The sequence below is a fragment of the Melitaea cinxia genome, chromosome 16 (assembly GCF_905220565.1).
Source record: "Melitaea cinxia chromosome 16, ilMelCinx1.1, whole genome shotgun sequence".
Lineage (NCBI taxonomy): Eukaryota > Metazoa > Arthropoda > Insecta > Lepidoptera > Nymphalidae > Melitaea > Melitaea cinxia.
This window is the reverse complement of record NC_059409.1, coordinates 14715782-14731069: the sequence shown is the minus strand read 5'-3', so window position 1 is coordinate 14731069 and position 15288 is coordinate 14715782. Positions and strand designations below refer to the sequence as shown.

At 32.5% G+C, this 15288-nt stretch overlaps 1 protein-coding gene across 1 annotated transcript; it reads left to right on the top strand.

The window, feature by feature from the left end:
* Nucleotides 1–6739: 6739 nt before the first annotated feature.
* LOC123660973 (homeobox protein Hox-B4-like) lies at nucleotides 6740–11523 on the top strand. Its single transcript, XM_045595991.1, has 3 exons — nucleotides 6740–7001; nucleotides 10385–10536; nucleotides 11443–11523. Exons 1-3 carry the CDS (start codon nucleotides 6740–6742, stop codon nucleotides 11521–11523), a joined length of 495 nt encoding a protein of 164 aa, XP_045451947.1.
* The last annotated feature ends 3765 nt before the right edge of the window (nucleotides 11524–15288 follow it).

The following is a 15288-nucleotide window of genomic DNA, read 5'->3' as shown; positions in this document are numbered from 1 at the left end:
TGTTACTAAAGTACGTTTTAGGAATTCGTGCGACGTGATAAATGGGTAAAACAACATGTATGACTAAACTAAAATGTCAACGAACGAATCTAAGTACGTTTGTGTTTGCCGACCTAGTTGTATAAAGAAGAAACTTATCCACGTCTTATATAAATATCTCAACTCAGAGGCGTAGCGAATTTAACTCGCGCCCGGGGCTCTAAATATGTTTAGCCCCCCATAGCCATATTTTTAGCCCCCCCCTCCCATACGAAAACCATATAATATGTACAGAAATTTTTAGTTTTATGGACTATTTGGCGTCCCTTTGTGAGTAGCGCCCAGGGCATGAGCCCCCCCTTGCCCCTCTCTCTATGCCACTGTCTAAACTACTATCAGAAAAGTTACAATACTTCATTACAAATTACAATTCAATCGTTCTTGTTAGTCATAGTCACAATTAAATTATTATTCTTCTTTTCATAAGCACGCATCATTCAAACTCAAATTGTATTTAATAGCAAACTAAAATAATTGTGTTTGCTCGCAAACGAAAAAAAAACCGACTTCAATTACATCGACGAGTAATACAACGTAGATCGAGGAAAAAATAGTCAAGTAACTACGCGTTATCAAAGATTACTCAAAAAGTAGTTATCAGATCTCGATAAAATTTTTATGTGACCACATGATAAACATCAGCTTTCGATTAAATCAAAAATTATCAAAATCGGTATACCCAGTAAAAAGTTTTTGCGGATTTTCGAGAGTTTCCCTCGATTTGTCTGGGATCCCATCATCAGATCCTGGTTTCCTTATCATGGTACTAAACTAGGGATATCCTCTTTCCAACAAAAAAAGAATTGTCAAAATCGGTACATCTAGTAGAAAGTTATGCGGTATAATACAACGTAGGTCGACGAAAAAAGCGTCAAGTAAAAACGCATTATTAGATATAACTCGAAAAGTAGTTGTTAGATCTCAAATAAATTTAAATGGGACCAATTGGCACACACCACCTTTCGATTAAAATAAAATTTGTCGAAATCGGTCCACCTGGTCAAAAGTTCTGATGTAACATACATAAAAAAAAAAAAAAAAAAAAAATACAATCGAATTGAGAACCTCCTCCTTTTTTGGAAGTCGGTTAAAAAACGACGTCAATTACATCGACAAGTAAAATAACATAGGTAACCCATTTCTTTTTTTGTAGTCGGTTTAAAAATATAAACATAAAAGCATGATACATTCGCCTTTCTATTGCAATCTTTATGTTTGGTAGTTTAAGACAAATCACTCTCATGGGTTATTATTGTTGCATATAATTTTGTATGGTAATTTGAGTGAAGTCCCGTAAATATAACGTTGGCCAGGTAAAGAGCGCAAATCCAGAAGGGACGCAGGAAGAGGAGAAGTAGGATCACAAAGAATATTTACAGTTGTGTGTAATAAAGTTTAGCTTCAGCCTGTAATATCGCACTGCTGGGCACAGGCCCCTTTCCCCTTGTAGGAGAAGGATCAGAGCCTAATCCACCACGCTGCTTCAATGGGAGTTGACGGATATATTCCTTAGTATGAGTAACGATCGCTATCAGATACATGATAACAACCGGAACCAACGGCTCAACGTGCTCTCCGCGGCACGGTGGGTCTCCCCACAAGGAGTGCATAAACACTTAGACCACGGCAAATATTGGTATGGATAATGCAAATATTTGTCATATGCGGGGATCAAGCCCGCCACCGCCAGCGCAACAACCACAAACCAGTGCTGCGGCCGTTGCGCCAACGCGTATAAAGTATAATACTTTTATTTTAATTGTTTCACCTTTCACTCCATCCGTTCAAAATAAACACATGTGTAGGTACGCATAATGAGAATAATTGTGTTTGCTAGCAAACTAAAAAAACCGACATCAATTACACCGACAATAATACAACGTAAGTAGACGAAAAAAAAAATAACAAAATTAACAAACGCACTTTTCGAGGGTTCCACTCGATTACTCTGGGATTCCATTATCAGATCCTGGTTTTCTTATCATGGTATCATCCTTGGGATATTTCCTTTCCAATTAAAAAAGAATTATCAAAATTGGTTCATAAACGACGAAGTTATCCCCGAACATACATAAATATATATATAATAGAACATACCCCCTCTTTTTTGGAAGTCGGTTAATAATAGATAGGTATTTATACCTAAAACCTAGGCTGAAAATCGATTTTATTAAATTTTTTTATTGATTGTTATTAAAAATATCCCACTACTGGGCATAGGCCTCTTTCCCCATATAGGAGAAGGATCAGAGCTTAATCCATCACGCTGCTCCACTGCGGGCTGGCGGATATATTCCCTACTATGAGTAACGATCGCTATCGGGTGTACATGATAACAACCGGGACCGACGGCTTAACGTGCTCTCCGAGGCACGGTGGGGAGACCCACAAGGACGGCACAAACACCCAGACCACGGCAAACACCTGTATGGCCAATACAAATGTTTGTCATGTGCGGGTATCGAACCCGCAACCGCCAGCGCAACAGGTACAATCCATGGCTGTAACCGTTGCGCCAACGCGGCGTCAAAGAAATACAAATTGAAATTAAAATAATTTTTCCTTTTCTAGTTATAAATTAGCACTGAATTGTTATTAGCCATTAACGATCTAGATTTTAAGGAAGTAAAGTCATGCAGAACAAGTGCTATCTGTGTCGCAGGATGAGCTTCCTATTATAAAATACCATTTGCAATCTTGAACCGTCAGCTGGTAACATGTCTCATTTCATTTTCCTGTCGATTTAATCTCCATTACATAATAACAACGGTTCGTACTGCGCTGAAACCGAAATCTTAAAGAAAATTTTCATTGATTACAGTAAAGCTTTTTAAATAAAAATATTGTAACGACAACTGCAAACATAGTTTAGTTTGTAATGTAAAATATATTTAGGCTCCTTTTTTTTGGTATTAGTTACTGTCGTCTATCGTATTTGGGACCTGTTTAAATAGTTGTGGATTAAATAGTATGAGCTTACGATAAAACAAACATCAAAAAGTAAAATAAATAATAGTAATGGTCATTAATCCCTTAAAAATTAGAACTCGATGGAAATTAAACTTTAATTTCTTTTCTTTAAATACTTTGTTATTATTATTTTAAAAATCTTTAAAATTTAAAAAAAATCTTTTAAAATTTCTTAAAAATCTTGCATTATTTTCCAATTACATTTAAATAATACTGATTTCAAACAGTGTTGTGTTCCTGTGGTGAGTAAGGTGGCCAGAGCTTCTGGAGGATTGGGAATATTGATCGGCAACGCGTTAGCAATGTTTCTATTGTTGCAGGCGTCTATAAGCTACGGTAATCATTTATCATTAAGTGAGCCGTACGCTTGTTTGCCGACCTAGTTGTATAATAAAAATAAAATATTTTTCACACTATTTCTAATAAAGTTTTTCATCAAAGAATATTTCACTCAGCAACTACTACACTCGTAAAATGCCCGGGTCGTGAGAACTAAGGACGGAAAGGTCTCGAGGGATTCGCTAACACGATCCCACATCGATAAACACATGTAATTCGTCGCTCGCACCTAAATCATAATTACTTTTCGATTTTCTTTATTATATTTAGTGACACAACATCCACGGGGTATTATTTGCCCGTGACTTTTTAGTAAATCATGGATTTTTTGCTTACCGGCTTGAGTTTTTTCATTATAATGCAATTTCAACCCAGCAGTACTAAGATTGCCTTGGAAAGCTTGGACTTGGTCCGATATTGACAGTTTTCTTATCTACTATAACTAAATATATATTTTTGCTTTTATATTAGCTGATCCCGCAAAATTTGTTTTGTTAGTTTTTCCAATACTTCGTAGAGCTTTTTTTTACGGAATGAAAAATAATAATCATGATATACCTTTTTAAAATCCTTGTATTGTGCCCTTCAATTTGATACCCATATTGTAGTATTCGAGAAAAAAATTTTTTTTTTCATTAACTACAATGGTTTCGCGCAGCCGCCTTGTTTGATTTTTTTTTAATGTCACTTATCTAAGAACACTTGGGCAGCTAAGAAGAACCTAACGATACCTCAATTATGTAAATCCGTTCAGTGGTTCTGGAAATATGAGATAGTAAAGAATATTACATACAAACATACATACATACAAGATACGCGCGAAAAACATAACCCTTCCTTGGCAGTCGGGTAATTAAGGAAATTGCATAGCAATTCCTTAATTACCCGACCCGACCCGATAATAGCAAAAAAAAAGATAATTTCAACTTAACACGTCTGGCAGATAGACAGAATATCGTTTGTAGGGTCAGCTAATGACAAATTTAGTTTATTTCTAACGCTATGGAAGTCGCATAAAATTGGGCACTAATCTGTAATTTACTCAATAAAATTTAGTAGATCTACAAACATGTAAATCAAAGTACTAATCTGTATGAAGAAAATTGCTACTAATTCAGTGTTTTCTTTGATTAACACCGCATACGATACCATACCTTAACACGTATATTATTTAACCCTCTTAGAGATAAATAATATAACTTTATATGTGTACTAGCCGACCCCGTAAACTTTGTTTTGCCATATATGTTATTAACCCCTTAATCCCTTATAATTTAGGGGTATGAAAAACAGACAGAGACAGTTGGCCATTCTCAGACCTACCCGATGCACACAAAACTTCATAAAAATCGGTCCAGCCGTTTCGGAGGAGTATGGTAACTAACATTGTGACACGAGGATTTTATATATAAGATATAGAAATTGCAGTTTTCATTTTGTCACTAGATGTAATAAATTTCAGTTTTCTTTTAGTCTTTTTTTCACCCGAATGCAAAGGAAGGGTTATATTTTTCGCGCGTATCTTGTATGTAATATTCTTTATTACCTCATATCTCCAGAACCCCTGAACGGATTTGTCTAACTGAGGTATCGTTAGATTTGTCTGAGCAGCACGAGTCAAGTATTTTTAGATAGATAACGTTAAAAAAAATTAAACATGGCGGCTGGCGAAGTCATTGTAGATAATGAAAAAAAAAATTCTTGCGAATACTTACTACAATAGGGATATCATATTAAAGGGATTGATACAAGGATTTCAAAAAAGTATATCATGATTATTATTAGTATAATACTAATAAAAAAAAATAAGAAAGTTTTAAAAAATGTGGACCGCTCTTTCCCATGCCTATGCCAAGCGGCTGCAAGACGCGCTTCTTTCTCACCTAGACGACTATCAACTTCGGGATGTAGCCTTTCCAATAAAAAAATAATTATCAAATTCTGACTACTCTGTAAAAAGTTATGCATGGTCAAACATAAGAAAAAAACGTGGCGACTTTAGAACCTCCTTTGTTTTTCTCTGCATTAGAATTAAGTGTGATAGATGAAAATTTATCTTAAAAAAACATTGCTAAAGGTCAGGCTTAAGTAGCTTTGAGCAGAGTGAGATCTCTCTTTGGGCTTGCTATCAGTTCTCTTGAATCTAAAAAATTACTTAATCAAGCACATGATGTAAACTCTTAATGAATTGAATTGATAACGTAATTTGTCTAACTAAAAAGACACAAATAAAATAATTACAAAAAAAAAAACAAAAAACCCGCCTGCGTGAAATACAACTAATAGAGATTCACCTGATCGAAACAATATTAAACATACTGTACACTTAATAAATAATTGTGTTTGCTCGGATATCTCCTTTCCAACAAAAAAAGAATTATCAAAATTGGTACATCCAATAGAAAGTTATGCGGTATAATACAACGTAGGTCGACGAAAAAATACTCAAGTAACTGCGCGTTATCAAAGATTACTCAAAAAGTAGTTATCAGATCTCAATGAAATTTATATAAACATCAGCTTTCGATTAAATTAAAAATTATCAAAATCGGTACACCCAGTAAAAAGTTATTGCGGATTTTCAAGAATTTCCATCAATTTCTCTGGGATCACATCATCAGATCCTGGTTTCCTTATCATGATACCAAACTAGGGATATCTCCTTTCTAACAAAAAAAGAAATATAAAAATCGGTACATCCAGTAGAAAGTTATGCGGTATAATACAACGTAGGTCGACGAAAAAAGCGTCAAGTAAAAACGCATTATTAGATATAGCTCGAAAAGTAGTTGTTAGATCTCAAATAAATTTAAATGGGACCAATTGGCACACACCACCTTTCGATTAAAAGAAAATTTGTCGAAATCGCTCCACCCAGTCAAAAGTTCTGATGTAACATACATAAAAAAATATATATATATACAGTCGAATTGAGAACCTCCTCCTTTTTTGGAAGTCGGCTAAAAATATTAATACGGTATCCTTCGAAATTTTATGCGACATCGTACATAATTATAATATCAGTTTTTTTTTCTTTTTTTTAAATTATTATTTTATTTTATTCGTGAAAAGCCTGTGTATAGATAATTAAATATTTAACTCAGATACAGCTACTTTGTTATTAATACCGATAGTAATATCACAACTTAAGGCGGCCAGTTACGAAACGTGATTAAGCGATTAATCGTAAATTCATTGGGCAGGCCAGAAGCTCCGCCCTTGCGCTTACGCTGCGCATCTCACTTGATTCGAAATCTTACAGCGATTTCAGGAGGACGTGGCTTTAGTGTAGAGACGTACAAACAGTGATTTGTGATTATTTTTTCTTAAACGAGAATTTTAATTAATAAAATTATAGAATATAATTGTAATAAGATTCTTTTTTTTAATTATGGAATATATTCGAACAAATTTTTTATTACAAAACGAAATACAGGAGAAACAAGAAATACAAAACTATGAACAAATTCCGTATCAAGAAGTTTTTAACCAGAACTCTGAAATTTCGAATTATTTTCAAATGTTCTACGAATATCCTGAACGGAGCTACCAGGGTCAGGAGGTGTACCCTGAGTGGGAGTGGCGCGGAGAACAGGTGCTGGTGAAGGAAGAAGACTTGGAAGCAGGAGGTTCCGCAAGTTTTAGTGAGGAAGGTATTGCAATTTTCTACTATAAATCTAGAACAAAGTAACTCTATCTGCCTTTCCCTTACATTTTTACGGTCAAACCGTTGCCTTATTATTTTAGAGGATTCTATTACATTTTAAATTTTTCGCCATATATCCTTATACGTTAAGCCTGAGAGAATAACGAAAGAAGGCAATTGACAGATACCTAAAATATATAATAAGTATATACTAGTATATAATTATATATATAATATATAATTTAAATTAAAAAAATGATGCTTTACAATTATTAATTAATTTATTTTTTAATAAATATCTTTTGCATGTACACGCGGTTGTTTGTTTCTAAGGCTTAAGTTTAATGCTTGTTTCATAAAGAACAGTAACAGTAACAGCCGACCGATAAAGATATATTCTCTTTTTTTTATTTTATATATATATATATATATATATATATATAATTATATATATTAGATACTACCCCAGACTCGAGGCGAGAATCGAACCCATCACCCTCGAAGCAGAAAGCAGGGTCACTGTACTCGCCCGATGCCAGTCAAAATGGAATACGCCATTCAATATGCAGTTTTTTATGGAAAAACTATTTTCCATAAAAAAACTTTTTGAAAACGAGCTCTTAGTTTAAATGCACTAAAAATAATAAAATAAACATTTCCTTTAATACTTTTACTATCACGTAATTACACAATTTACATGATATAAAAACTTTTTACAAGATTCAAGTAGGTACCTACTCGTATTTAATGTTTGAAAATTTCAAAAATTAAAATCATTCAAATTACGTTATTTAATTTACTTGTTACTTGCTTTTCTACGTAGGTTACACCGACCACAGGCTTTTATCTAATTATACAAATAAATAAAATTGGAGTGTCAGTTTGTAATATTAAAATAACCGCTTTTTACTAAATGCATATGGATGTATACACGGTATATATACCAAAATAGCATTTTTTACATTTTTTGTCTGTCTGTCTGTCTTTTTGTTCCGGCTAATCTCTGAAACGGCTGGACCGATTTTGCGGGACTTTCACTGGCAGATAGCTGTAGTAAGGGATAACTTGGGCTACTTTTATTTTAGAAATTTATTTATTTTATAACTCTGCGAACTTAACAATTTTTTTTTGTTAATGTCCACGCGAACGAAGACGTGGGCACAGCTAGTATCATAGAAATCGTTATACTATAGGTACTTGATTCACAATATTTTCTACCAAATCTTTTAATATTTTTTTTGGCATAAGACAAAAAGATAGTGTCTGTACATCGTTAATACCATCACACCTATTGTCTCCATTTTCAGTTCCGAACTAACAAGCATAAGCAAATATAGTAATAAAAAAAATATTTCATATTTGTTACATTCGTTGTGGTTTATAAGTATGTAAGTACCAACCTACAAATAAATCTGTAACATATTTTTTTTCTAACAACTAGGTCGACAAACAAGATTACGTCCCACCTCATGGTAAGCGATTACCGTAGCTTATAGACGCCCGCAACACCAGAAGTATCGCAAGCGCGTTGTCAACTCTACCCTTAAGCACCCACCCCCCAGGAGTTCTGGTCACCTTATTCACCACACGACACAATACTGCTTGAAAGCAGTATTATTTAGCTATGATCTTCTGTAAGGTCGAGTCACCCAGATAGGCTGCTCGAGATTTTGAGCTGGATGTTTCCTGCTGTGCTCTACCTTAGTTAACTGAAGCTCTCACGCACTCATTATAGTTGGCACCAAAATCACGAGTCTTAGCGAAGCTTTTTTCATCAAGAACCTGATGGAAACAAAGATTTAAGCTAGGTTTACCATAGTAAATTTATTTAATTAAAAAAAAACATGTAATATTACTTAATAATAATGACTACTACCTTGAAATAAAAAAATAAAATAAAAAAAAATTGTATGTTTTTGGAATAAAAAAGGACATGGGTTCATAAGCCCGTGGATGTATATCACTTGTAAAAAAAATATATTAATGACTACTAACGTTAACTTAAAACAATATATGGCGACAAAGTATGACATAAAAATATAAAACCTTTAATTTATTGCACAATCATAGAAACCTATGTCGTCACAGCATGCGCAAAAAAACAAATAAGGTTTTCTCTGGTAGAAAAAATTAATAAAATAATTGTGTTTGCTCGCAAACGAACAAAAAAACCGACTTCAATTACATCGACGAGTACAACGTAGATCGACGAAAAAATAGTCAAGTAACTACGCGTTATCAAAGATTACTCAAAAAGTAGTTATCAGATCTTGATAAAATTTAAATGTGACCACATGATAAACATCCGCTTTCGATAAAATAAAAATTATAAAAATCGGTACACCCACTAAAAAGTTATTGCGGATTTTCAAGAGTTTCCCTCGATTTCTCTGGGATCCCATCATCAGATCCTGGTTTCCTTATCATGGTACCAAACTAGGGATCTCTCCTTTCCAACAAGAAAATTAAATATCAAAATCGGTACATCCAGTAGAAAGTTATGCGGTATAATACAACGTAGGTCGACGAAAAAAGCGTCAAGTAAAAACGCATTATTAGATATAACTCGAAAACCAGTTGTTAGATCTCAAATAAATTTAAATGGGACCAATTGACAAATTTCGATTAAAAAAAAATTGTCGAAATCGGTCCACACGGTCAAAAGTTCTGATGTAACATACATAAAAAAGTACAGTCGAATTGAGAACCTCCTCCTTTTTTGGAAGTCGGTTAAAAATGACGATAATTATAATACTAGTCGGTGAAGCTTTATGCTAGATTTACTAGTTTTTACGTAAAACAAATAATATAATGTGCCTTCATATCATGTTAATATTCCATGACGCGTTAGCGCAGCGGTTTTGACACTGGCTGTTGCGCTGATTGTCGCGGTGGCATATAGATGTTTGTCGTCGTCTTTGCGTTTGTGTCTGTGTATCGGACCCCCGACATAGGAGAAAATCCTACTGGGGGCCGTTGAGTGAGAAGCGTTTATGTTTATAATTTCATACAAAAAGTGAAGTTTTTCGTAGAAATTTATTATTTCAGTCTTATAAGAGTAGGTAGGTATCTTTGCAACTAGTTTATGGGTGAAATTATGTCGTCGTATAAAACATCACGCAAACATCCCATTCATAAAACCCACCTGTAGATCAATCTTCCGTCGAACAGGACGGCGCCGGCGCTACACATATGATACAGATTTACGTTGACTGTTTATGAAATAAATACATTGAGATGATAAACATTCATTAAACATTTTTTATTGTAAACTAACATTTTATTTCATAATCAAGAGTCCCTTTTTTATTTCTAAACCTTATATCTTAATAATGTCCTGTATTTTAGAAATAATGAAACAAAATTATACTTATATAACTTTTGTTTTAGATGTAAGATCGCCATCTAGCGGCCGAAAAGAAAGGACAGCATTCACGAAGGCACAAATACGCAGTTTAGAGACGGAGTTCGCGCGCGCAAATTATCTCACACGCCTGCGGAGATACGAAATAGCTGTTGCTTTAAATCTTACGGAAAGACAAGTGAGAAAGATAAATCTATACAAATAAATAAAATTGGAGTTTCTATTTGTAATATTAAAATAACCGCTTTTTACTAATGCATATGGATGTAATCATTCATTATACATATACAAAAATATCAATTTTTGTCGGTCTGTGTGTCTGTCTGTTTGTTCCGGCTAATCTCTGGAACGGCTGGACCGATTTTGACGTGATTTTCACAGGCATATACCTGATATAGTAAGGAGTAATTTAGGCTATAATATAATGCTTCGCCCGATCACACTTTTCGTAACGCTGTCGTCACGCATTCACCAGATTACTGTCCAAGTAAAGCGTGCGTTCAGAAGTTAAAAGAAATATTCACGATGAAAAAAGAAATTCGCCGCGTCAATATTAACTAGTCGTAAATATTTCTTTGTATGTTGACCTAGTTTCGAAAAAAAAAATTGAGAATTGGATTGTCATGTGTTACAAGTTTGAAACGACAGCCAGCACAGTCAGACCAGTCAGTCAGTCAGTCAGAATGACTGACGCGGAAGCTTGACAACTGGCGATAAACATGTTTTGCCATCAATCCAAATAAAATAAACATATACATACGTACATAGACGACGTGACGGGGCGATTGATTCTACATACATAAAAATATAAATATACACCATCCATCCATCCATCGTTCCATCTCCGCAGATGACAAATATTTGTATAAATTATAAAGTTGTTTGTCGTGGTCAGTTTGATTGCTTGTGCGTTATGTTTCCTACTATTACGACTACCTCCAGTACAGGATTCGCATCCTACTGGAGGCGTAGTGTATAAAGCGTTAAAAACTCTACTTGTTTACTTTGATAAAACAAATAACAGCAATTATTTTTGCAAGTCAAATATCTTTTTTAGACCTTTATTTTTTTTTATTTATTTTAGGTGAAAGTGTGGTTTCAAAACAGAAGAATGAAATGGAAGAGAACCAAGGGTGCGAAACACGTAAAGAAAAAAGACCAATAGGTACCTAGATGCATAAAATACTAAAAAAGATTATTTTCTTCATTAATTCCTGATAAAAATAAATATGTAAATAAAAGCGTTTAATATTACTTATATTTTAATGTATTTCAATTGTTTGGTTGATTGATTCAGCCTGTAATATCCCACTGCTGGGAATAGGCCTCTTTCTCCATGTACATAGAATGATCGGAGCTTAAACATCACGCTACTCCACTGCGGGTCAGCGGATATATTCCCTATGAGTAACGATACATAATAATTATTCGTACAGATAAAAATATCCACACCGAGCGGGAATCGACACCGCAATCGGTGTACGAGTGCCTTACGGTACACACATCACTACATCAGAGTTTTTAAATATCGGTGCGATATTTTTTTTTAAAACACTTAATTATAAGTAACCTAACGTGATTGTCATTTTTAAGCTCCCGATATTTCGGCGACGTTGCAGACCGTGGAGGTTACGAATGATTCAATCAACATTTTTTTTTTCATATTTACATTATCTATAAAAGTTAATTGTTACATATCGTAAAACAAAAATTCCCTAGCGCAAACCGCGCGATGCCAAAATTAAAAAAAAAAAAAAAAATAAATAATTCCCGCCTTGTCTGTCTGTTTGTCTATCCTTCTCTAAGCGACGTTATATGTTTTTTCACTAATAGTTATTGTAGAGGATTAAGATGTAGTTTAGAGTAAATTAGTTGAAATAAATATAAAGATAAGAGATACGGTATAAGGAATATGGTATATAAATATACATGTCGATATATGTATTATCTTGCATATGTACTGGATCATTATCATTAAACACACGAGGGTATATATTTCTTATGCCGGATATTAGACCACTGCTTTACTACTCATAGACAGTACCTATTAGGTACTACGGTACGTAGAGATCTTGTAGACATATCGCTACGACCAAGTTTAGTTTTTATTATTGTATTTTGAATGTTACACTCAAATATTTAGCATTTTTTTTAAATTTTATTTTGGTATTCAATTACATTAGTAATAACTTTATTCAAATTTTATACCAGAAATACATTACTTTAATGTTAATCATTAAATTTTAAATAACTATTTTTTAGAATTTAAAATATAATATTAATAACGTGTAATATTAATAAGTAATAACGTGTAAGATTTGTTATTAAACGCATTATTAAATTGCAATAAACATTAAATGTTGTTTTATTTGTGTCATTTATTTAATAAAAAATATTTTTAACTCATTGTTCAAAAAGTAAATAAATTAACATACAAGTAATGATGCATACAGTGAACAAGTTTCAGTGCAGCGAGGCATTTAAATCTTAGAACCTCAAATCAGTTTAAAATCATTTAACGCAAACATTCTAGATTGGTTAAGATTTTACGTTGAGGAAAAGTTAGGAGTTTTAATGGTATTGGTGTTGAGTAGTGAAAAAAAAAACAAGTCACGCATAGGAGATATGTTTATTAGACAAATTCATACTTCAAGCACGCAGCGACATCTCGCGCCAGACGTAAAAACTAAAAATAATATTGTAAACTAACACTCTATCTTTGGAAGAAATTAAGCATCCGGGCTATGAAGGCTTATCATTTGTTCATAATTGTGAGCATCGAAACGCAATGAAAAATCATTTTTTTTTTTTTGATACTTCCAAATACTAAATTATTATTACATAACAATTGGTGTATATTAAGGCGAAGACTTCCACGGAATAACATGAAAAAGGGATACCACCTATTATATTTTAGCAAATCTATTGTCATTTCGTTTTAAAATCTAATTTCATACAAAACCCTATTTATAAATAACATACAGAAATAGAACATCTTATGTTACCCCTCAGCGCATAATGATGAACATTGGAAATAAATATTTTCATCACTACAGCAACTAATTGGCATCCAAATAATACAATTAAGGCGAAAAAAAAATAATAATAAACAAAAAGTAAAAACAGATATTTTCAATTTAATTTGTACACGTTAAATAAAAGAAACAAAAAAAAAAAAACAATTGAAAAAAGAAGTTGTTGCAGATTACAATTTTTATGTAAATGTGGATGTGGGAATTCAGTTTGATTTTTCTTTTAACTTTGTACAAATTAGATTGGAATATGCTGTACAATTTATACATCACAGTATACACATAATTGTATGTTTTATAATTACAAGTATATACAATATCAGTTTAATTTTTTTTACTTTTGTAAATTAAATTTCTTATTCTACCAGGACGACGTAATTTAACGATGGTCGAGTTACATAATTTTTAGTATATATTTAATAATCATTTCCAACACAATAGTACTTAGCAGTATTAAAGAGTTAAGTTTTTAATAATTTATCTCAATTATTCGTTTATTTCAAGCGTATTTCGGATATTATATTTCAAATCATTAAAATAGACATATATACAGTTTCTTTCATATAAAAATATTTAAAGTTACTCTGATTAACAATTATTTGTTTGAATATTTACAGATCCCTGTTCCATATTTCTAAACGATTTTTCATTTATATATTCTGGGAAAGCGCTAACTTAATTAGTTTCGATGACGTAAGACGATATAAGAATACTAAACGTCTGTAAAAAAAATTAAATGGGTTGTTATAATTATTTAATTATGATATACATTATTCTTAAAAAAAAAAACTATATTTTGATTAGTATCATTAATTATGTTCTTAAATTAATAATACAGGGAATTCCATGAAATAAAAGTTATTGAATTTGTATATGACATACATAAATGAGACCAATGTGTCGACACTACACATCTGCTTCAGAGCAATATAATGATTTATTATTTTCTCGACATATATTTCATTTTCTTGTTAATTTTGATGGGTATCGTCGAGGTTTTTAAAATCGTGGAATGTGTAGCGCCGTCCTTTATACTAGAAGCATCGCCTTAACACACGTATGTACATCTAACTGTTAACATTGGATCATAATCCTAAGATATTTTGACCAAAAATAAAATACTAGTAATCCTCAACAATAGATATATGTTTAACTTACAATTCTTAACCATGAGCTTTTTTTACCAAATATAAAACATTTTTTTTGTCACGTGTTTTATTTACAGAGTGCAAATTTCTTTGAAATAATTGTTAAAAGTCCGTCAGGCACTGAATCACTGATCTTTGTCTTTCGGTTGTGTCACATATATTTTACAGTTTATAAATACATTTATGGAGAAAGATTTGCACAGTACATTGGTCACATGTTTATATATTTTGTTCTGATACAAATATTGAAACGGTTAATGGTATTGTTGACAATGTGAACATTCAAGTATCACGTACAATTGCATACATGATTATTCTATAAATATAGGGTTTTTCATGATCTCATATTGTCCTCAAGTGGGATTGTGTTAGTGCACTACACTATAAATATGAGAATTAGTTTCTACGAAACATTATTATTACAAAATATGTTTCAAAGACATTCAAACTATAATTACATGATATACGTTTGGTAATTTTAAGTGATCACATTCAATTCGGTAATATCCATATGACCAATTTGGTTACATTTATAATGGAAATAAATTTTTTAATATTTACAGCCCAATAAATGTTATCACTCAAACGAACCTGTATACATAAAAATAATTGTCTATCATTGTGCAAATGATATAAAGTGTCGTAATGACTCCGACGCGACGAATAAATTATAAATGCATGTTCTAAGCTGACTAGAGAATTTTGAAACTGTCAGTGACTTACTTCAGGATTATTTTACCAATTAGGTTA